Source organism: Crinia signifera, chromosome 6 (assembly GCF_055691185.1).
Source record: "Crinia signifera chromosome 6, ASM5569118v1, whole genome shotgun sequence".
Lineage (NCBI taxonomy): Eukaryota > Metazoa > Chordata > Amphibia > Anura > Myobatrachidae > Crinia > Crinia signifera.
Window position 1 is genome coordinate 170,680,377 of NC_139222.1, and position 23,271 is coordinate 170,703,647.

At 42.1% G+C, this 23,271-nt stretch overlaps 1 protein-coding gene across 5 annotated transcripts in view; it reads left to right on the top strand.

Annotated features, from left to right (window-relative positions):
* The window catches only part of CACNA1G (calcium voltage-gated channel subunit alpha1 G), a 317,812-nt gene that overhangs the window by 102,087 nt on the left and 192,454 nt on the right, over nucleotides 1-23,271 (top strand). For all 5 annotated transcript variants that reach the window (XM_083148098.1, XM_083148097.1, XM_083148094.1 and 2 more), the window contains exon 3: nucleotides 6,667-6,800. In XM_083148098.1, coding sequence (XP_083004224.1) covers nucleotides 6,667-6,800 — 134 coding nt within the window. The remainder of the gene's footprint in view (nucleotides 1-6,666; nucleotides 6,801-23,271) is intronic.

Genomic DNA, 23,271 nt, shown 5'->3' on the forward strand with positions numbered 1-23,271 from the left:
ACAGATTGGGTACTGTGTATGGAGATATTACTGTGACCCTCCTGACCAATCTCTCATTGCCGTAAGCCTGAACCTGAATACTCAGAAGTGCACTGAATATATTAGGAGCGATTTGAAATAAATCCCCCTCTCGATATTGGCTGATTTGGGACAGCGCAACAGTTCTTACCTATTTTTTTGTACTGTATGGTTATGATCATCATGAGAGTGAATAGATTACCATTGTAAAATGTGACACTTTATGCGTTTAGTGCAGGTTGACATAAAATTTTTTTATTTATTTAGCACCTTCTAGAAGTTAATAGATAGAATCTGTTTGGTTGCCCATAACATCCCTTCTTCAATAAAACTTTAGTAAATTAAACCCCTCCCCATACCGATGACACACCTGCTTTTTTGCCAACTATCTTCATTATGTCCCCCAAACCGCCTTTTCCTGTTAATCCCTCTATTTTAAAAATCTTAGTGTGTGTGTGCGATCACAAAGGCACCTTGACACATGCATTGACACATGCTCTCGTATCTAAAATATTTACAGAAGTGTTGTAAGGCTAATTCCAACATATAGATTGTGGACAGATGGAGGGAGAAACTACCACAATCAAATGATCTTTCAATTTATGGAGCATAAAAATATTTCTCAGATTGTGATGATTTATGTGTCCTGTCAGACTTCAATGAGTGCTGACAAGAAGTACAGAAACAGACAGACTGTCCCTCCCTTAGCTGCTGGCACCGGAACAGGACTGCCAGTTTCTGCAAACCTGAGCAGCAAAATACCAGGCATATAAATCACATAATTGGGGTGATTGATCCAAGAATACAAAGAAATGCCATGACCTTAGAACTTTTTCTAACAACTCATTCCATTCCATGTTGTTTCACTAGCTCTCCTTTTTTTTCTTTCAAAGAACATTTTGCAATACACAGCACATAAAAGCAATTTCACATATCTGCAATATTCTTATTTTCACAATTCTAAAGCAGAGTAAACATTAGACAACATTTGAAATGATTTGGCCTATTCCAACTGGTTTGGTAAGACAAATCATTTATATCGTCCAGTGTGTGTATGCTCTATAACAATGCTAATGCACGGCGTTCCTGCTGGTCTTTTGTCACGTCTACTGGTCTTTTGAATGTGCAGGAAGATTTGTATCGACAGCATACCCCTGATTGTGGCTACTGACACCATCTTTTGCAATGATGCACAGTGTGTATGCATTATATTGTTCGTCTGGAGGTTCAAGGGAAATCATTGATGACATTGCATCATTTGCAAGTCGTCTGATGTGTACCCCGATTAACTTTAAATGTATAGTCTGGATGATTATACTTAAATGTACCCCGATGGAGTAAGGGAGATGTGGACATACATTTTGATTTAATGTGCCCGGACATAAACTCAATTTATCTCCTCTAACTTCTATTACTTAACCTTCCCTTCCTCTACTTCATCTTCAGTCTCCTCGACAATTTTGACACCTACTTCTGAACTGATGCTGATTTTATTTCTACCAGCTATACCCCTATTTATACTGTATTTTTCAACACACCCTGTACGTTACCTTGTAATTTGTTTTTTGTTTGCTATGTACGGCGCTGCGGACACTTTGCGGCGCCTTATAAATAAACGTACTACTACTACTACTACTTAACCCAACCCATATTCTCAAAAAACTCCACCTATGGGTGAAATGTTGTCTTCCTCCACTAGAAAAACATTTGCCCTGCTTGCAGAATCAACACCTAAAAGGAAACCTCAACAGGAACTATACTGCTGTCATAACTCAATGGCTGACTCTCATTAAGCACTTGCCCTTTGATTGGGAATGTGACTTTTACTTTGTTTGCCTCCGCCAACAATTCTATCAACCAAAATAACAGATAATGTATTATATAAAGTAGTGTGTGCACAGCTCTTTGTTTTACATGTACCGTAATCTTAAGGGAAGAGGCGTAACCTGGACACCACGTGCCACTAACAGGGGTCACTTCTTAAACTCAGTGCCTTTAGTCAACTGTCCAGAAGCAGGTATCTGCTCCACTAGCCAGCCAAACCACCAGTAATTCCATATGGACTCTTTTCGATATGCTTACCAAATTAACTATTCAGATACTTCTTTTAATTGGCAGACACTGCTTGTGCATCCTATTCATATTGCTTCGTGAATAAGATGCATTTAAAAGGAAAAAGTCACATGCAAAGATGCTCAGTGCTACCGAGTCATGCAGAGCTGTCACGTTATGTGTAAAGCAACTACTAGTGAATGGAGGATAGATTTATGTGGACACTTCTATAGTCCAAAACATTCTTGTTCATTTTTCTGAGATTTCTGTGAAGAGCTTATATATGCTTCAAGGCGGATCATCCCCGTTGAGTACCTGCTGATGTTCCTGCAGATGTGTGTATACATATAGTCTACTGACTACTACTTGACTCACTATTTAATGCTGTTCCAGCAAAACCAGCAAGGCATCTCTTGGTATATCAGTTGTCGAAAACTGTTGCTGGCTGTGTTCTAGCACTTGTACTGTGAATCCTGTAGACTTCCTGGTCTGCAAGGAAAGAATAGCAAACAGCAACATACCAAATATAACTTTGACACCATCTCTACCTAACACTTACAACTTTCCTCTGTGTAAACAAGTTATGAAGTGGGTAGTTACCCCTTCTGGATTACACCATGTTAGAGACCTAGCCACTGTTGATTTCTTAATATACTGTAATATAGCTCTCTACGCCAAGTTGCTGAGTCTTATAACTACTTCATCATTTGTTTCCTGTACTCTTAATGCTGTATAATGGTATCAGCTCTAAGCTATCTGCTACTCTTGTTAGATAAAGCACCTGGCATCGCATTGGATGGTTTGGTGGTTTGATATCATGACTTTGGGACTTGCTGCTGCTGAACAGTAGTTTTTCTGGAGTTCAGACCAGTGGTGTTTCAAGAGAAGACCCGCGTGCAGCCTCTGCTGTGGGCCCCCTCCTCTCTGATTTCTACTGTACTGTACCATATGCCATCTTGAATGGACAGTAAATGGGTAGGAGATGCACATACTGCCTCTGTAAATTGTCCTACTTAGTAGTATACAAATTTAAAAATAAAAAAGTCATAGTGGCTGTTTTATTATTCTGTTAAATTGGGTATTTGCAAAAAGGGCTTATGACCAATCAATGACATAATAAACTTAGGTAATGGAGCGGCCATTACTGTTGTGCCTAGAGGGGTGCCCTGACTCCTAAATGCATCCCTGATTTTAGGGGCAGAATCAGTACAGGGGTAGGGACGTTGTGTTAAAAATGATATCTGTAATTTTCCTGCCTTAGTCCAGTGCTTATTTGTTTGAATAATTATGTATTGGTTATTCAACAGTGAATGTTTTATGATCTTGTACAGATACCATGTTCTCATGTTTCTTAGACATTGTTAGGGAAAATAAGGTTAGTCAGGATGTAAAAGGGACATAGTTATGCAGATATATGTGTGCTGATGTATGGATGTGTAGGTTAACCCAGGAAAGCATAATGACCATATCTTCCCCATCTATGTAGTGACCCCAAGCCTGTATGTGACATGGTTCAAAAGCACATCTCATTGGCTACTGACCACTTTTTTTGTGGAGGCCGCCACCATTCTATCAATCCATGTATCTAAACTTGGCTGATGCAGGGAAACATCTAACAGATTCAGGGCACCCCTGCTCTCGTGTTGTCTATCTACACTAAAACATCTCCCAATATCAACTCACAAACAGACATTATGAGCCTGATTCTCCATATACTGTACTGTGATAAACTAGGATATCACTCACTCAACCTCCTTACTCTTTAAACAATAAAGCTGCCTCCCAAATTGCTTCAGTCTATGCCGCCATACCCTTTTTCCAGTGTGATATCTGGCACTCACAAATAACTGGGATACTTTAGCTTGGCGCATTGGAAACAAATAAATATGAGACCTTTCCTTTCATATGCTGTAACAGCCTCTGGCACGATGTTGGTACAGTGTGTCCCCTCAAACTTATTTTACTTAACACATCTATGCTGGGCTCCCAACACTATTTTTTCCCCTCAATCCCTCTAAAAGGGAAAAAAAGGTTACCTTCATCTATTGGACTAATGAGATTTCTCCTTAAAAAAAAAAAAAAACAGGAGGGAACATGTGACAGGCCATGAACCATGGATGACTCCTGTTGTGTGGTTTATGTGATTAGGAATTCATTTTGCTTCCCCACTGAGGTTCATTTTACAGCTGTTTGCCTGCAGTGTTTTCTTCACATTCCTCCACCTACACAAATGAAAGTTGCTTGCAGATCTAAAATACGCAGTTTCTTACCACTAATACCCAATGGCTTGTCATCTTGTGAGGGGCTTGGTGCTGTATGGAATCACCTCTGCTGATTGCTAATGATGTTTCCCTTATCAGCAAATTCATGTTTTGCATGTCTGTATGTAACCAACTGTACAGTGGAAATACAGCAGGAACTCTGACCTAGCCAAATGCATCTACAAACATGCCAAACAATCAATTACACTCAGGAATGCCATCAATGTATAAAGAAAGGACTTGAACCCATTGGGGCTGGTTGGGGCTGATTGGGCAGACATCTGTATATGCTGAAATATGTCTCATGTTAGTCCTACAGTAGGTGCAATTTCTAACTGTGTGGCCAGTTGCGATCATGATGATGATGGTCCTGTTATTATATTGGAGGCCTGGAGCTGGAGCTCGATCCGACCTAGTGTTAATCTGGCTAGAAAGCAGCTACTGGTGAAGAAAAAAAATCTAAATCAAAGGATATCTGGAGTTTGCCAGAAAACATCAGTGACCTAGTTAAGATTTGGATTAAGGTTTTGTGGTCATGAGAGAAAACAGGTGAGCTTTTTGAAAAATTAATGGGGCACAATGCAGGGAGATAGGGCTAGGAAAACCTGCTTCAGTCTTCTAGAAAACTAAAGCTTACTGTACTTGTAAGTTCTTATTCCTCCCTCACCAAACCCACCTGCTATTATCAGTACACAAGATATTGCTTCCTATTTCCAGGATTGTGGAAAAGCATACCATTTCAATTCAGATCTTATCAGTCTTACCTGCTCAATTCCCTACCTAAACCCTCTGGCCCCTTCTCTTCATTAGATAACGCAAATGAAGATGAAGGGGCAGATGTATCAAGTGATAAAGTGGAGAGTGATAAACAACCAGTGCCCAATTAGCTACTTCCTGTCATTTTTCAAATCCAGCCTGTAACATGGCAGTTATTAGCAGATTGGCTGGTTGTTTATCACTCTCCATTTTATCACTTTTTGAGCTTGATACATCTGCCCGGAAGTATCTACACTATTTATTTGCCTACTCTACAACCTCTCCTCTTTGTCCAATACCTTCACACATAAGTAAAGATCTGTCTTCTGTACTCATCCCAACCTTAATTAAAATCATTATTGAAAAAAAATCCTTACGCTAACGCTCTCTCAAATTACCACCATATTTCTCAGCTCCATGCCCTGCCAAGCTACTTGAGAAACACCCGCATAACACACTTTTATTGGTCCCACTTCTGTCAGGTTTACTTACAACATGATCCTTCTAGATAAATAAGAATTATAATCTGATTGGTTGCTATGGCAGCAAATCATCTTCAAAAGAACTCAGATCCGTACACACGGGGCAACGGGTGCCCCATACTGAGCAGCATGCAGTGCACCAGCAAAATGTGCTGAGCGATCTGTGCGGGCCAGTGTTCTCTGGTTAAAGAACACTGGCAATGACTAGATGTTGACTGCATGCGGTCAAGATCTAGTCAGGCGATAGGGGATATACACGTGTGCTTAATTTCTAAGCGATCTAGTCAGATCACTTAGAAATAGCCCTAAAATCGCCCTGCGTGTATGGACATTTAGTAAAATTACCCCTGAGTGCATGTGAAAATGCAAAACACAAGAATTATCCCATCAACCTTAACAAGCTGGTGCAAATCTGTAAGGAAGAATGAGCAAAAGTCACTCCAAAGCAAATACAAACTTGGCTGAATCTTACCCAAACAGGCTGAAAGTTGTTATTACAGCAAAAGGTTGTTCTACCAATGCAATTATTAGTCTACAGGAGTTGACTTCTTATGAAACATCATTGTTCCTGTTTTTAATTTTTTTTAAATCTGCAGACAATGAATTACGAATTCACAAAATGACTTTATAAAGTTACTACTTTGCATTAAAAATACTCTCATATTTTTTTTTTTTTGAACCAGTCCTTTATTGTTGGAGGAGAGGAGGAGCGCCACCAGCCTTTGCAAATTCTATTAAGCTAATGTACTGCTCTTCAATTGTCAAATTTACAATGGAATTATACTGTGTTTGCTACACCTAAAAACAATAAAAATCTATTTGCATTAAAAATACTCTCATAAATAGTCTATATAGGTGTCGTTTGTAATTCAAGCCACTGTATCTATTGAAATGTACACAGTTTATTTTATGTGATTTTCTCAGTCTTGCATCTTTCATTTGCCATTTCCAGCCAATCCCATTTTAGTTCTATAAAATAAAATGAACAAGCAATTTTACCAAGATCATTAATACCAAAGACTTACATGTGTTAATCGGTTCTTATCACCTATTACATTTTATGTATGTTACTAAATGCTTTTCTACCTTTTTTGCAGGGATTTGATGACTTCATTTTTGCATTTTTTGCTGTGGAAATGATTATCAAAATGTTTGCTCTGGGAATATTTGGAAAGAACTGCTATTTGGGAGACACCTGGAATCGTTTAGATTTTTTTATAGTTATCGCCGGGTAAGTGATATTGTTGTTGTTAGCATATTTGTATTACTCCAACAAAGTGTTTTTTTTAAAACATGATTTTTTTTTAATGACGTCTTTTAGAATTCATAAGATAGCGATGTAATCTGAAATAAATAATTAGCTATTTAAAGTTCTATTGTCTACCTAAAAGAAAGCTATGAAACAAAAAGGTCAAATCTCACACAAACTTTTCCACTCACAAACACATTTATGGAAAAATACAGTTGAAACACTTTTAAACTTACCAACCCACATTATGATCCAAACTTTTATGTAGAACAGTGATTGATGACCAATGTGCAATGATGAACGGTAAAGAAAATGGGCAACAATTTGGCACAGTGGTTAGTATAACTGCCTATCTGCCATATCATCATGGATGACCTGGTACTTAAGATTAATGAAGATTATACTTATCCCTACACCCACCCCCCTCTATCTTTTGCTCTCCATGTCCACTAAGGGTTATCATTGATGCTACTCTCTACTTACTTAATTCAAGTCATTCTTTAACCCTAAATGTTACCTTTCCACACCTGGAAGCTACTAAAACTCTTATCTATGCACACATCATCTCCCTTATGAACTACTGTAACCTTCTCCTTTCCGACTCCCTCTATGCCACCTCTCCAATATATCCTTATTAGTGCGGATTGTCTCCTTTTCCCTCTCTCTCCACATGGCATCTACCGCCACCTCTGAAACTTCCTATACTGGTTCCTACACTATCAGAATCCAGGTGAAATGTCTAACTTTGTTAGAGAGTTTATGTTACATATTCAATTAGCCACAGGTCTTACCACAGGCTTGTTGCAGTACATAGAAGCTGCACTGAAAGTGGGTTTCTGCGCGTATTCCCTTGAGGTGCCCCCAAAAAACATGGTACGTAGGGCTTTTTGTCCTTACCGCAAGCGCAGTCACCTATAGCTGCAAGCACTTGACCCATAACCTGATCGTTAGTTCACATTAGCTATGGTTTACCAGAAACAATTAACTTTAAATTGAATATATATACAGTATATATATATATATATATATATATATATATATATATATATATAAAAGCTTGAAGCTATGCTCCCACAGAAAAATCGATTACTTATTGAAAATGCTCCTTAATTGCTCCTACTTCCCCTCTCCAGTTTTATCTCCAAGAATTTTCATGCTGCTCTCACTTCCACTGAAACTTTCTCCCTTACCAAGTCCAGCTTTCCTTCACTCAGTCTAGCTTTATTAGTTCTCTGAAGATACAAATTTTCACTACAGACAACCAACCCCCCTCCGAGCTCCTCTCTCATTCCCTCCTTCTGTCTACATTGTCTACCTGTTTACCCTCAAACTGTTTATCACCCCCTTAAAATGTAAACTATCACACTCTTCCTTCTTGTTTGTTACAAGTGCATTTTGTCTTCTTTTTCTCATTCTATCATTGAGGGACTGTGTATTCACCCATACTATGTTTATAGGATAATTGAGAGCTGTTGTGACTTCCCCTCAAATACCCACTTCTTCTACCTCTAGCAGATCCCCCTCCTCTATAGTCAGTTCTTGTCTGTGGTTTTATTGGAATGCTCGTATGTATGCTTTGAACTTTTAATTGGGTTCCATTGTATTTATGCTATGTACTGTATGGGTTTTCATAGTATCTCTTGCTGAGTGCAGTATACACCTTGCTATGTCTAACAATTAAAAGTAATAAAAAGTATAAAAAGTGATGCTTCACAGCGCTGGAGATTAGGACCCTATTGTAGTTTTTAGGGAAAATGGTGCCTTTCCACATTAGTATGACAGGTACCCAGCAGAAATACAATTGTGGGTATATTTATCAATTTGCGTTAATGAGGATACTATTCTCAATAAACTATGGTTCACTTTATTAATGAAATGTATAATACTGTAGCTGTCCTGTATTAATATTACTGGAATGATAAAGCCTCACTTACCGCTTTGCTTTACCGTCTTGGGTTATATGTTTATATGCACTGAAACTGAAAGCTCAAGCTTAGGGCCAGATGCACTAAGCTTCAAAAAATGATAAAATAGAGAGTGATAAACAACCAGCCAATCAGCTCCTGCCTGACATTTTTCAAACACTTTGTGACATGTAAGTTAGGAGCTGATTAGCTGGCTGTTTAGCACTCTCCATTTTATCACTTTTTGAAGCTTAGTGCATCTGGCTCATAGGCTGTCTGTTCAACTAATGAGAAAATTAAAATAGAAAAATAGAAAAAAAATCTGTTTATATATATATATATATATATATATATATATATATATGTATCTATATATAGCCAGATAGATATAAAGATATATATATATATATATATATATATATATATATATATATATATATATATATATATCTAATGCTTTACTGAAAGTATAAAACATTTTCAATTTATTTTCTCCATCCTGAAATGGCATTAGGAGAAAGAGGATTGGTGATGCACTTCTACAGATACAGTAGGGCTTTTTTCATATGCTAGATAGGCTCATTAGGGGAACACAAGAGCAGGATATTCTGACACAGCAACTGCACTTGTCTCTCAGTTCACCAGAACCAGGAGCCCACATCAAAGTATTTATACAGATATATATGGAATGTTGAGCGTAACAGCCCTTCTCTCAGTTCTTACTAACTATGCAACTATACAATGATAAATATTTTCAAATGATGTGCTTTCGCAAGATTTAGGAAAAAATTAGGAACACAAGGCTAGTTTAAAAGAATTGACAAGATTGTGTAGATATGGACTCTGATACTGTATTAGAGATTAATTGCAGCAGCCTATGTACTATGGAAACATATGACATTGCTTTTATATAATGTTTGGTTATAATGTGCAATGGATTGAATTAATCTGAAACAAATCCTCTAAACAATATATATATATATATATATATATATATATATATATATATATATATAGTGACAATGAATCACTTAGACTGGATTGAAATGAAGTCCTTTATTTGTAGCAGGTAGCTAACATACCAGGATAACAGTTTGGCAGTTCTTTGGTTACAGCAATGGCAGGTTTCCAAGCAGGCATCACCGGCTTCTCAATAAGGATACACTCCAGAGAATCCTTCACGTAATCCCCACATTTCCCAGCCTATTGCCCAGCTGCTAAAAGGCATAGGGAACACTGACCCACTGCTCTGGACAAACATATAACAGGAAGTAACAGGTGTTGTTAACTAGCAGACAGTGATTCCAAGACATCTTAATAAAAGCCAGACTGGATATCACTAGCCCTGCTGCTGCTCTAAATCCTGGACTGGATCTTCCACATGTACCTCATGTGGAAGTATGCTGTCCCTGCCACACTCCTCCCACCTTAGATTCGTCTACCCTGGTGAAGCTAAGAAATCTTCAGACAAGCTCTCTGCCCTGCCCACCTCTAATTGTATAATCTGCCTGGATTCCCAGCCCCCCACCGCTTTCCAGAGGTCATTCACCTCGCCCTCTTCCTCCTTCCCAACTTCACCATAGGGTTGCTTGGAGGATCAGGACATACAAACCTTCTGGAAATGGCATCCGCAATGAGGTGCTGTTTCCCTACAAACTTAAATGGTTGTAAGGCCAAAAATCAAAGGGTCACACGAGCATTTACCTCTTTGTTTATGTGCATCCATTTCAAAGGCGCATGGTCTCTCGTCCCTACAAATAATATTTTAAGGACTCCACTGCACACTTAATGCCAAGCACTCCTGCTCTACAGTACTTTCATTCTCTGGGCAGTAAATTTCCATCTACCTCTTGGGGCAGGACTGCCCCTACTCCTGTCCCAGAGGCATCTATATGCAATACAAACTCTCTTTTAAAGTCAGGAAAACAGGTACCAGAGTAACTGTTGGGACGCCTGTGTGAGTTGTTAAGCCAGCAGCAATCAAAAAAAGGGATTGTCAGTACCTATATGGAAAAGCAAAAAATACAGGGTGTAGATTGCGCTAAATTGATGACGGAAGAAGGTTAATAGTAAATGGTGAACATTTTAAAAATAATGCAAGGAAATTGGAAAGGCTGCATCCAGTTATTATAACATCACCTTGGTGAGAGTCCGCAGTTCAGTTGGGGGGCTAAAGTGTGGAAATGGCCTCCAGACAATACACAATGTGGTATCCTTTACAGTGCTTTCTCCAAGTTGGTAGTGGGGCTGGCGGTCCTCCCAATTTCTGGAATATCTGAAGCTGTAGGTAGTCCACTTAGTTGCCAGGGCAGGTGCTTTAGAGAGGTGGCTTTCCTTCAATTGGTAGTACCGTGCCCAAGATGGTATTGGACGGCCAAGTGTAGTTTGGGTCCCTGTTTCTGATTTGTGGTTCCCGGGGAGTTTTTGGTGGGTGATGCCTGGAACAGCAGCGTGAGGGGTGAGAGGGCTGAATGCCTGATGCCGATGCGTTTCACTGCTGAGTGCAGCTTTTTCACCTTGAAAAAGCTGCACTCAGCAGCGAAACGCGTCGGTATCAGGCATCCAGCCCTCACACCCCTCACACTGCTGTTCCAGGCATCACCCACCAAAACCTCCCCGAGAACCACAAATCAGAAACAGGGACCCAAACTACACTTGGCCGTCCACTACCATCTTGGGCACGGTACTACCAATTGAAGAAAAGCCACCTCTCTAAAGCACCTGCCCTGGCAACTAAGTGGACTACCTACAGCTTCAGTTATTCCAGAAATTGGGAGGAACGCCAGCCCCACTACCAACTTGGAGAAAGCACTGTAAAGGATACCACATTGTGTATTGTCTGGAGGCCATTTCCACACTTTAGCCCCCCAACTGAACTGCGGACTCTCACCAAGGTGATGTTATAATAACTGGATGCAGCCTTTCCAATTTCCTTGCATTATTTTTAATTTCTTGCATTTTATTGTTTTATATGTATAATTAAAATGTTCACCATTTACTATTAACCTTCTTCCATCATCAATTTAGTGCAATCTAAACCCTGTATTTTTTGCTTATCTCTTTTAAAGTCAGTAGCTTGCAAGACTCTGTACCTAAAGCTTGTCTCAAATCCTGCCAAGCAGTTTCCACTTGTGTAAACCACGATATCTTGTCTGGGGACTGTTTTTTAAGGCATTCAGTTGAGCTGCTCTAGTGGCAAAATCTAATATGAACCTGTGGTAATATCCCCCCAGACCAAGAAATGTTGTTGATATTTGAATTCTGAAACACCAGGTGGGGCTTAAAAACAGAAATACTCCTCAAAACACAAAACAAATCCACACACTAATCAATAACAGGCATGACAAGAACAGACACTTCTGTCATTACATTTCCCTGCCAAAAGGATGTATGGTTTTAGCAGTTGCAGTGGCTAGAAACACATTCAAGAATAAAAAAAAATATTCTCAGACAACTGAATTATAGCTCCTATTTCCTGTTAATTTAATGTGTTTAACTAGTGTTAGCAGCCCCTGTTTTTCTGGCGGGGACTTCCACTGCAGTGCCATTTAATGGGATTGACTATACTAGTAAGTCCCTTGGATCTTAACACTCCTAGGTTACCCCTACATCATGATAATTGGTTTTATTGGTTTTGGTACAAAATACCAGCAGTTGTAATCCTAACAGTCAAAAGACCGACAGCAGAATCCCAAAAGCCAGAGTCCCAACTAAGAGCCGCTGGAGGCGTAACCTCCAACTTGCCAAATATGCTATTGTGAGTGTGATATTCTCCATACATCTTCTCCTCTCCAGCTCCCCAGAGTGAAGGACGCACCTATGGCTGGCTACTATACTTTAATGGAGTTTGTGTGCCACTACACAACTGTATCGCTACCTCTATATATGATTTAAATCCTGCTGCCACCACTGTATGTGTGAGTGCATAGGTTTTTGACCAAATAATTATAATTTCTCATCACTGCTACTCACATAATTAAAAAATGACTTATCTCCCACATGTATCATTGAACACATCCAAGCCAAGTGTACCCACTTCCTGTGCAGATGTGTCGCATCAGGCTCCTGGAGAATAAGTGGTCCACCAGCCTACTGCAGCTGATCGGATCATTATCACTGATTTGCAATTTTGTAGACTGGTGCTTTCAGCGGCTCTTACATATCCAAGATTACCTTGAACAGTCCACACTGGCTACGATGTTGTGCATCTGTTGGGTATGGGAAAAGGAGATTTTGTGAGTTCCACGGCAGGAGAGGCATTTTTAAGTTCTCGTGTTAGTGACCCACTGCGGCCCAGAATGCAGCCCATCCTCTTGCTTTCCCTGTCCCCCTCTGTCCCTCCCTGTCACCCACTTCCCATCCCCCTGTGAATCTCCTCAACACCCCTTGCCCATCATATTTGGATTGTATGTCTCTGTTCATCACTCTTTATCTCTCCCCCATTACCCCATTCACCTTGTACCATAATCCTCTGCCTCTCACCTTCAACCGCTGCCTATGCCTGTCACCCTCTTCCCATTAATCTCTGCTTTTCCCCCATCATCCTCTGCTCATCACCATCTGCCTCTCCCCTTCACAATCTGTCAGTCACTCTCTCCCAGTCTCTGTCTGCCCAACACCCTTAGCCTCTTTCCATAGTCCCTTGCACTGGGAATGTCCTTTGTCAGTGCTGCAAAAGAAAAGGGGTACTAGTGAAGTGGGCAGGATTGTGTAATAATCAACTGCAATTGTGTGACGGGGTCAAGACAAAATGATTGGATGACAGGTGATTTTCTGTGCTGGGGGTGGGGGCCTAATAACAAGACAGTTTGTCCCTGCCCCCTAAAGAGGCTTCTAGTGTCTCCTATCCAGGTTTCTCACAGAGAGGAGACTTTAAAAGTAGGTATGTATGCCCAGGGCCGGATTAAAGGCAATGGGCTGGACTGTGATCAGTGCTTTGTGGATGTGGCCAGAGTCATGTGGGCTTGTACGCACCTACACGATCAGGTCTACAGTTTCCCGAAGTACATAAAATAAAATGCTGAATTATCTGAGAAAAGTAGAAAACTTTTTTTTTTTTATTCCTTATGGTGCGGCCAGCTGGGTGGCTGATCATCACCATTATATTGCCATTATGATGGGCCCATTTTCAGGTGGAGGCCTGGAGCTGGCGCTCCTTCCACCCCATTGTTAATCTGGCCCTGGTACCTACCATATGCCACAGGCATGGAAAGTGATTGACCCTTAAAGTGGCATCTTCATTTAAATAAAATCGGGTACTCATTACTGTAAGGAAATACAGCATTGTTTTCTTTACTGTAAAGAAAAAAAAATAGAAAGATATTTCAGTTCTTATGCTTCAAGAGCAAAACAGACACCTGGTTTAAATTAAAGTCTGTTTCAGCGCATAAGAATCTCCTGGCCATGGCAAAGAATCCACATAAAAATCTGCACAGCGCAGCCAAAAGTGTGGTGTTCATGAGGCATGAGGCATTTCGGATCTCTTGTTTAGCCGACTTGCATGAAGCACATGGGGAGCTGTCTCTAATGAACTGGAATTTCCTGGAAAAGCATCTACATTTACTTAGTGCCTTTAAAGTGCTGGCCCACAGGATGTCGGGCGAGAGGGAGGGAGTTTATGAACTATGTACTAAACCCAAAGGTGTCTTCGTATAAAACAAAAACATGTATGCATGTAAAGGATAATATAGATCATTGCGACTTTATTTGAACAATTTTAGATTAGTCTTGCAGTATTTATTTAAAGTTTGAAGGTATTTAAATATTGCTGGACAACAAAGACATGTGTTAGGACATTAGGTTTAGCTTGTGCTTTTACAGAAATCCAAAGCCAAACATAACTTAAAACACAATGCTGTGGGGTTTCACCCTGCCAGTCTTTTTATCTGTTATATTTCCGACAATCCTGCCTATACTTGTAGAAATGGAGCTCCATTGATCCCCAATGCAACTTCAAGTTCTAGAAGCTGAACCTGTGACACTCTGCATTGGATCTATCTATATACAGTAGGGATGGGGAACCTCCGGCCCTCCGGCTGTTGTTGAACTACATATCCCAGCATGCCCTGCTACTGTTTTGCTATTTGGTCATGCTAAAACTGTTGCAGGGCATGCTGGGATCTGTAGTTTAACAAACTCTGGAGGGCCAAAGGTTCCCTATCCCTGATATACCCTGTATATAAAAGGCAAATACTCTTCACCTCTGAGGTTCTGCCAGTGACCAAAAGAGGCCACTCGAGGGACCAAATTACTCCTTAACAGAAAGTGAAACAAAATGATCTGTTTCAAACTCAGATTCTTTGGATATGGAGAGAGGGAGCTGTGATGACATTGGGAGATTGGAGGTAGGAGCAGATAGGGACTATTGTTATTTTGACAAGCTTTTAACTAGTAATAATATAACCTAACCTATCCCAGTAGAAATACATGGCCATAGCATTCTGGGGCTGATGTTGCTGCAAACAAGTACATTTTTGCAGATGAATCTTGCGTTTTTAGCACTGCACATGCTCCATAGTCAACTGTACGCATCTACAGGTGATTAAGGGGGAGATGCACTAAAGGAGAAATGCAGTAAAAACATTCCCCATGCACTAAAACCTGATAGCCGGGTTTAGCAATATGGAGTAACGTCGGAAAAAACTGGCATTACTCTACAGCAGGGGTGGCCAAACGGGTCCTTGAGATCTACCAACGGTCTACATTTCCAAATCACCTAGCTGGTGCAGAGCTGTAGTCATTACTAACTGTCACATGCTCAAACCTGCTGCATTCATTCCTACTATAGTTCCACAGGTTGCCTGACAAACATGAACTGTTGGCAGATCTTGAGGACAGGTTTCGCCCAGTGGTGTAAGTTCACTCCAGTTACCCGGAGGCAAGATATATATATTGTGCCCCCCCTCCACCACCACCACTAAATATATGTTTGTTCTGAAATATATGTGTTCAATTTATATATATATCGCTCTATCTATATTTGTCTGTATCTATCTATATATATATAGAGAGAGAGAGAGAGAGAGAGAGAGGAGAGAACACACATATTTCTCACTCAGAACTCAGCCACAGAAGTGATATTGTTGGCTTTCAATTAACTGATTTAAACTTGCAGGGAAGGAGAGGTGCCCCCTTGGGAGCAGGAGCCTGGCGGCAGATGACTCCATTGCCTCCCAGAGATCTGCCTCTGGTTTGGCCACCCCTGCTCTACAGAAGCCTATCCACTGCAGTGTTTGAGGGATCCGTTTAGATTTAGGTAGGGTATGTAGCAGTGACGTGCGGTGAGGTTAATGGTTGGTGAGGCACTAGCTTGGTGGAGCCAGCACCGACAAGCTCTGTGGGGAGCCCTGGGTCCACAATACTTCTGCACTGACAGGCAAGTGCAAGAGATACTGCCTACATAAGCTGCAGAGACCAGCAGAGCAGCTCCTACACTGACCCAGCGCTCCCTGCAGACCCTGTCGGTGCTGGCTCTACCAAGCCGCCATGGGTTCTGCCCACTGTTCTACCACCCCCGCTGTAGTTTTTGTGAAAGAATGTTTAGATGGGTGGCTCTGGGCTGGGGACAGGGATGGCTGGTTAGATAGGGGGGCACTGGGCTAGGGGATGGCTGATTAGATAGGGTGGTAATGGGCTGGGGATAGGGATAGCTGGTTAGATAGGGGGCACTGGTATAGGGGATGGCTGGTTAGATATGGGGGCACTGTGCTGTGGACAGGGATGGCTGGATAGATAGGGGGGCACTGGGCTAGGGGATGGCTGATTAGATAGGGTGGTACTGGGCTGGGGATAGGGATAGCTGGTTAGATAGGGGGCACTGGTATAGGGGATGGCTGGTTAGATATGGGGGCACTGTGCTGTGGACAGGGATGGCTGGATAGATTAGATAGGGGGGCACTAGGTTGGGGACAAGGATGGTTGGATAGATGTGGGGGCACTAGGCTGGGGACAGGGATGGATAGCTGGATAGATAGGGTGGGCACTGGGCTGGCGATGGCTTTTTAGATAGGGTTGGCTGGTTAGATAGGGTTGGCTGGTTAGGTAGGGGGCACTGGGCTAGGGAAGGGCTGGTTAGATAGGGCAGGCACTGGGCTAGGGAAGGGCTGGTTAGATATGGCAGGCACTAGGCTGGGGATGGGGATGGCTGATTTGATAGTGTGGACACTGGGCTAGGGAAGGGGAATGGCTGCTTAGATAGGGGAGGACACTGGGCTAGGGAATGGTGTGGCTGGTTAGATACAGGGGATCTGTGCTGGGGGTTGGGGGATTGCAGCACTGACCTGAAGGATTGCAGTTCCTCAGATCTGGCATCAGGCGTGGGGGCAGCTGTCAAGTCCCTCTGATGAAACTTCCCTGCTGGTGTCTCCTGGAGCCGCTGGAGATGCGGCCAGCGCTGGGGGAGCTGGTCGCTGGGCCGCTAGTGTTACATTCTAAAATGGAGCATATGGAGCCGAGGTCAGCGCTGGGGGAGCTGCTGTCACTCGGGCTGGCGCTGGGCGGTAGATAACACAATTTATTCCCCCTGCTGTTATTACGTTCAGCGCTGGAGCTGGGTCCAGCGCTGAGGTAGAGGGGGAGCCACAAAGTCATTCCCCCGCTGGTGTCACATACTTGAGCGTCCGGAGCTGGGGTCAGTGCTGGGGGAGAGGGGGAGCTGCTGTCACATTAGACAGCGCTGGGCGGTAGTTAACACAATTTATTCCCCCTGCTGTTATTACGTTCAGCGCTGGAGCTGGGTCCAGCGCTGAGGTAGAGGGGGATCCACCAAATCATTCCCCCCGCTTGTGTCTTGGTTAGCGGCGGGGCTTGTCCGGCTTACAGCACCTATAGAAGCTTCTTCTAGTGACTTGGTTCAGGGACGTGCTTTCTGTTTCTGGCTATATGAAAGCACGCCCCTGTCACTGAGGCAGCGCAACTGTGCCCAATCTCATCTGCCTCAGTGACAGGGGCGTGCTTTCATATAGCCAGAAGCAGAAAGCATGTCCCTGACTGTCACTGAGGCACCACTATAAGTGCCGCCTGTGCTGCTTTTTCAAATGGGCATTCACAGCCTGCTACTTGGCCCCGCCCCCTACCCACCCCCTATTTCAGAAACGTTAACATTGACACACGGAGGCACCGCTCTTGGTGCCTCCGTAACCAATTATAAAACAATAAATGGGGTAAAAATGATTATTATAATATAAAGCATATACTTATGACACATATGTATCATAAGTATTTCTTTGTATTATTTCATTAATCATTAATGACAGGGGAGGCACTGCCTCCCCTGCCTCCCCTGACTGCACGTCCCTGGTATGTAGATGGAATTAGAGGCTATGCTGTGTTTGTGCATATGCAGAATTTGTTGTATTTTAGATGGAGAGGGGCGGTGTAGTCTTGTCTGGTAAAACTGACAAATACACAATTAGGACCTGATCAGGCTGAATCGATCCCTGACCGTATCTGTTCCGGGGACCAATGGTTTGGCTCTGCGCATGCGTATAGGCGCATATACGCATGTGCAGGGCCATAGTGCAAGGCCTACACACAAAATCACCAGCCTACACACACACACACACTCACTGGTCAATTCCAGCCTAAACACACACACACAGGTTAGTGCCAGTCCACATACACTTGAGTCTGTCCCATCCTAACTACACACATGGGTTTCTGCCAGCCTACACACAAACACACGCGCACACACACAGGTCTGTACCAGCCTACACATACAGAAGGCAGTGCCAGCGAACAAACACACAGGGGTCAGTTCCAGAACCACCCCCTCCTCCCATACCCCACTCCCTCTTCACTCCCACTTTTTTGATACTCGCTGTAACAGGGCAAAGGGTGGTTCACACTAAAGAATACAAGCCAGTAACTGTTTGTCACATTCCACAACACCAACAAAGATTTAATTATATACACATTGAGAGTTAAATGGTGACTGTAGTAATGAGATGGAAGAAATTCCATTGTTACATTTATGGGCACTGATCAAAATCCCCTGTCAGTGGCTTTACAAATAATTCAAAGCATAATGTTACGAAATATGACTTTTAAGAACATTTGCCATCTAGTAAGTATGGATAAAAACATCCTGATCCAGATATAATGCACATTGCATTATAGCCCAACTTCCTGTTAAAAAGGCTTCATGGAAAGTCATACATACACAAAATGGAATATAAATTGCTAATGACCCTAAAAACACACATTGGTGGAGTAGTATTAATATTCAGAATGTCAACCGCGTTGACTGTTAAAATGTTGACATATTCATAATGACAATACCAGAATGATGACAAACAATATTTTTGCATTGAGTAATCCTAACTCCTATCCCTAGAAATAACACCAAAATTTGATACGAACATGCCAACACATTTTAACAATGCCGACGTTAAGGTGTCTATATTCTGCTGGGATACCCACATTACTGTGGAAATCACCTATAAGATAAAAGAAAATGCATGCAATGATCAGGGACTATTGTTGTCTGGGGACCTCATTGGCATGAATTATTATGACCAAATAGCGATTTCTCCAGTGGTGGAACTAGGGGGCGGTGCAGCTAATGCAATGCACCAAGGCCCACAGCAGAGATGCCCCTCAGCCAGCAATATATAATGAATCAGCCTAACTTTTCCAACTCTGTCCTGTGCATTGTGGTTTCCAGTTGCCCACAAACCCCCTTTGCCCAAAGCCTGGCAAGCAGCCACTACATGCAGTATAAAGGGCAGAATTAAGCTACTGCACATGCGAGGTGGCAGCAGATTTTACTACCAAGTCTGCTTCGTGCATCAGTGAAGCTGAGTGCTCAATCATCAGAGAGAGAATCTGGTAAGTGGCTTACCATGATCCTTGGGCCTGCATATGTACTGTATTACTCAAACTATACTTTGTTTAGGGCTACCTATGCTAATTATGCTATATTGATTTCTTTCTTTCAATTGAGGCTATTATGCTCCATACAGGAGGGACCCATTGCATACTAGGAGGGGACTTACTCACCCATTATCCTGAACTTATTCACAGGATCTGCCCTGGGAGTCCTGGTTCTGGTCTTAATATACCTGTGGCATGCTGGTTTATTGCCATTATTGGTTCAAGGCCTTGTATTTCTTGGACTAGACAGGATCTAGGTGTATAGATAAGTGTGTGAAGGAAACTGCAATTCCACCTTTCACAGCAGTTGAAAACAGTATACTCTGGGCCTGACTCTGTACTGATATTAAGATCTGTCAATCAAGAACACATAGCATCCCTACTCTAATCCTGACCCTAATTTGCAAACCTCACCTTAACTCCTAACCCTAGTACCCCAAACCCAATTTGCTAACCCTACACAACCATAATACCCTATCCTTAATACCCAAACCCCTATATTAACCCTAATACCCTAACTCTTTCCCTCTTAGTACTATTAAGGTGGGGGCCTTCCATACATACTGCACATACGCCTAATCTGAAAGAGTGCTAAGGATTAGAAGGGTTATTGTGAGGTCACATCTTCAGTGCAAACTGTGGTATGGACACAAAAAGCTGATTGTGTGTTTAGTTAGGATTGGTATAGGTACATGCCCAGTACTGTGTGTGACTGTGCTCAGTTTAGTGGCATATAACATGTAATGATGATGATGAGTCATCACCACAGACAATGGTAGCTTATCTCTCCCAGGCTGCTGTCAGTCGCTGGTGGCAGGACATGGGAGGGCGGCAGATGTTGCAGCAATCTAACTCTCTCTGCACATATTACATTCGCCCCACTTGCAGTGCATATGATTTTGCCCATCTTGAGAACAAATTTGTCTTGCGATCAGGTCTGAATTAGTCCCAATATCTATATTTTCTAATTTACAGCACCATATAGTATGACTAAGGTTGGTTTCAAGTCATTACCGAAGATAAAGAAGGATTTCTGGAAGATTTTCTAAAACTAGAACAAAGGTAGAACATACTTGACAACTTTTTACCCAGGATTTATATATATGAAAGTAATGAATCCAAACTGCGGCTCTTGATTGGCTGATGAGAGGCCAATCACGCACTTCAGGGGGGAGGAGCGGAGAATGTAAACATTCCCCGCTACTCCCGGTCCAGCTTAGTATGCGTAATGTCGTTTTTTTTATTTGACCTGTCTTGATATGCTACCTGGATCGAAGCAGACCGATCTTCGACACAGGCCTTGGTAAGTATAATTCCCTTCCGCAGGTCCATGCAGTTGGATTCTACTGGACAAGGGCACAGACCAGCGGTGGACCAGTTGGTGAGTATAGAATGTTTTATTTAACTATTTGCATTGTTGTAGAACTACAAGACCAAGAGGGCCCTTTACTGCCCCGCATGCAAGGACTTGTGATTCACCAAGTCCCTGCATGCGGTACAGACTTGCTGCGACATGTAGTTCCACAACAATGCATGATAGTTTTAACACAAAAGCCATCAGCCTGATGCCTACCACCCAGGGCACCGGGGCCAGCTCTGGGCTTCAGCCCGAGTAGGGGGTATCCTAAAGGGTAGACCCCTTTAATGGAAGGTCCCCATTCCCCCCGGGTCTCTGTCTTGGCCGATCAGCCGCAGGGATTAATTCTTTTGGCTGGGGGGGAACTAGTATAGTTTTTCCTGGCTGTGGCATTACCCTGCTGGCTGTTTGGGTGGTTGCCAAAATACGGGGGACACCTAGTCATTTTTTCCCCCATATTTTGGGAACCAGGACTGGCCCTTAAACCTAGTGCTGGGTTTAAAAAATTACGGGGAGCCCCTATTTGGTTTGATACCTGAATTTCTAAAACCAGGACCGGCTCTATGAGCACGGAGCTGGTTATAACCATGAGGAGGACCTCTCGCAGTTTTTTAAATTATTTATTTAATTATTCATTTTTTACACACTGAAGTCCGCAGGGATCTGACTGATAAAGCAGAAGCACTTACTTTTCCTTGGGTATCAACACGTGTGTTCTCTCACTCTGGTAATTTTACTACCATACATCACTGGATCACCTGATTCCGTTCCAATCTCAGCAGCTAAGCAGTGATTGGCCGGCTTAGTACCTGTGGGCAGGACTCACTGGGAATATCCGGTGTTGTAATATCACAGAAAAGCAGAAATACTCAGTGTCTGACCCAAACTTATAATCTATACTAACTCTTAGCTTCCCCATCCGATATTGCAGCTCATTGTCTCATATTGTGTTTATTGGATGGAGGCTACATATACGTATACCTACTGTACATAGATTATTTCATATTTGTGTCAAGCGTCTCAATTGGACTCGTGGAAAGAAAAGGTTTAACACCAAAACGTTGTCTGCGCCTCCACCTTTACATGTATAAATAAAAGAGAGTTATACAACCCTTTTCTTCACAGCTGCGCTGTGGAAGGTACCTCCAGTACAAAAATCACAATGGTGTTCTCATCAGACGGATACCATATTCATATGAAAATAAAACAGAGAGTGGATCATAGCGTAACACAATTTAATACAATACAATAAAATCCAGTATGATGCTTCAAGCTCCCTCCTGGGATAGCAAAACTTAAAGCTCAATTACCAGAATAAAATGAGAACCTTAATGAAAAGAGTTCTCAAACAAGCATAAAATAAATGACAGCCTTGGAATCAACACACATCCTGAGGTAGGTGAAAAGTCTGCAATTACCCAAAAGTATGGAGAACTAGATGGAATCAGTTCTCAACAAAGCATTTCAGGAAAAGAACAGCTTGGTGTTCAAGTTACCAGTCCTGGACCGCTGCAGCAGGTTCCTGGCTGATGTCTTCCTCCCCAGAAGGTATGTAGCTCCTCTTGTGGCTGTAGTATCGCTGCCAACGCGTTTCAACCACTACTGTGGTCTTTTTCAAGGCTGAAGTCTTGAAAAAGACCACAGTAGTGGTTGAAACGCGTTGGAAGCGATACTACAGCCACAAGAGGAGCTACATACCTTCTGGGGAGGAAGACATCAGCCAGGAACCTTCTGCAGCGGTCCAGGACTGGTAACTTGAACACCAAGCTGTTCTTTTCCTGAAATGCTTTGTTGAGAACTGATTCCATCTAGTTCTCCATACTTTTGGGTAATTGCAGACTTTTCACCTACCTCAGGATGTGTGTTGATTCCAAGGCTGTCATTTATTTTATGCTTGTTTGAGAACTCTTTTCATTAAGGTTCTCATTTTATTCTGGTAATTGAGCTTTAAGTTTTGCTATCCCAGGAGGGAGCTTGAAGCATCATACTGGATTTTATTGTATTGTATTAAATTGTGTTACGCTATGATCCACTCTCTGTTTTATTTTCATATGAATATGGTATCCGTCTGATGAGAACACCATTGTGATTTTTGTACTGGAGGTACCTTCCACAGCGCAGCTGTGAACAAAAGGGTTGTATAACTCTCTTTTATTTATACATGTAAAGGTGGAGGCGCAGACAACGTTTTGGTGTTAAACCTTTTCTTTCCACGTGTACTTTGTTGGGGTAATTTGGGAATACCCCTTTATCACCACTTACGTATTTGCTGACTCCGCCTGAGGCGCACTGTGTCTATACTACTTTTATCCTATGTCTC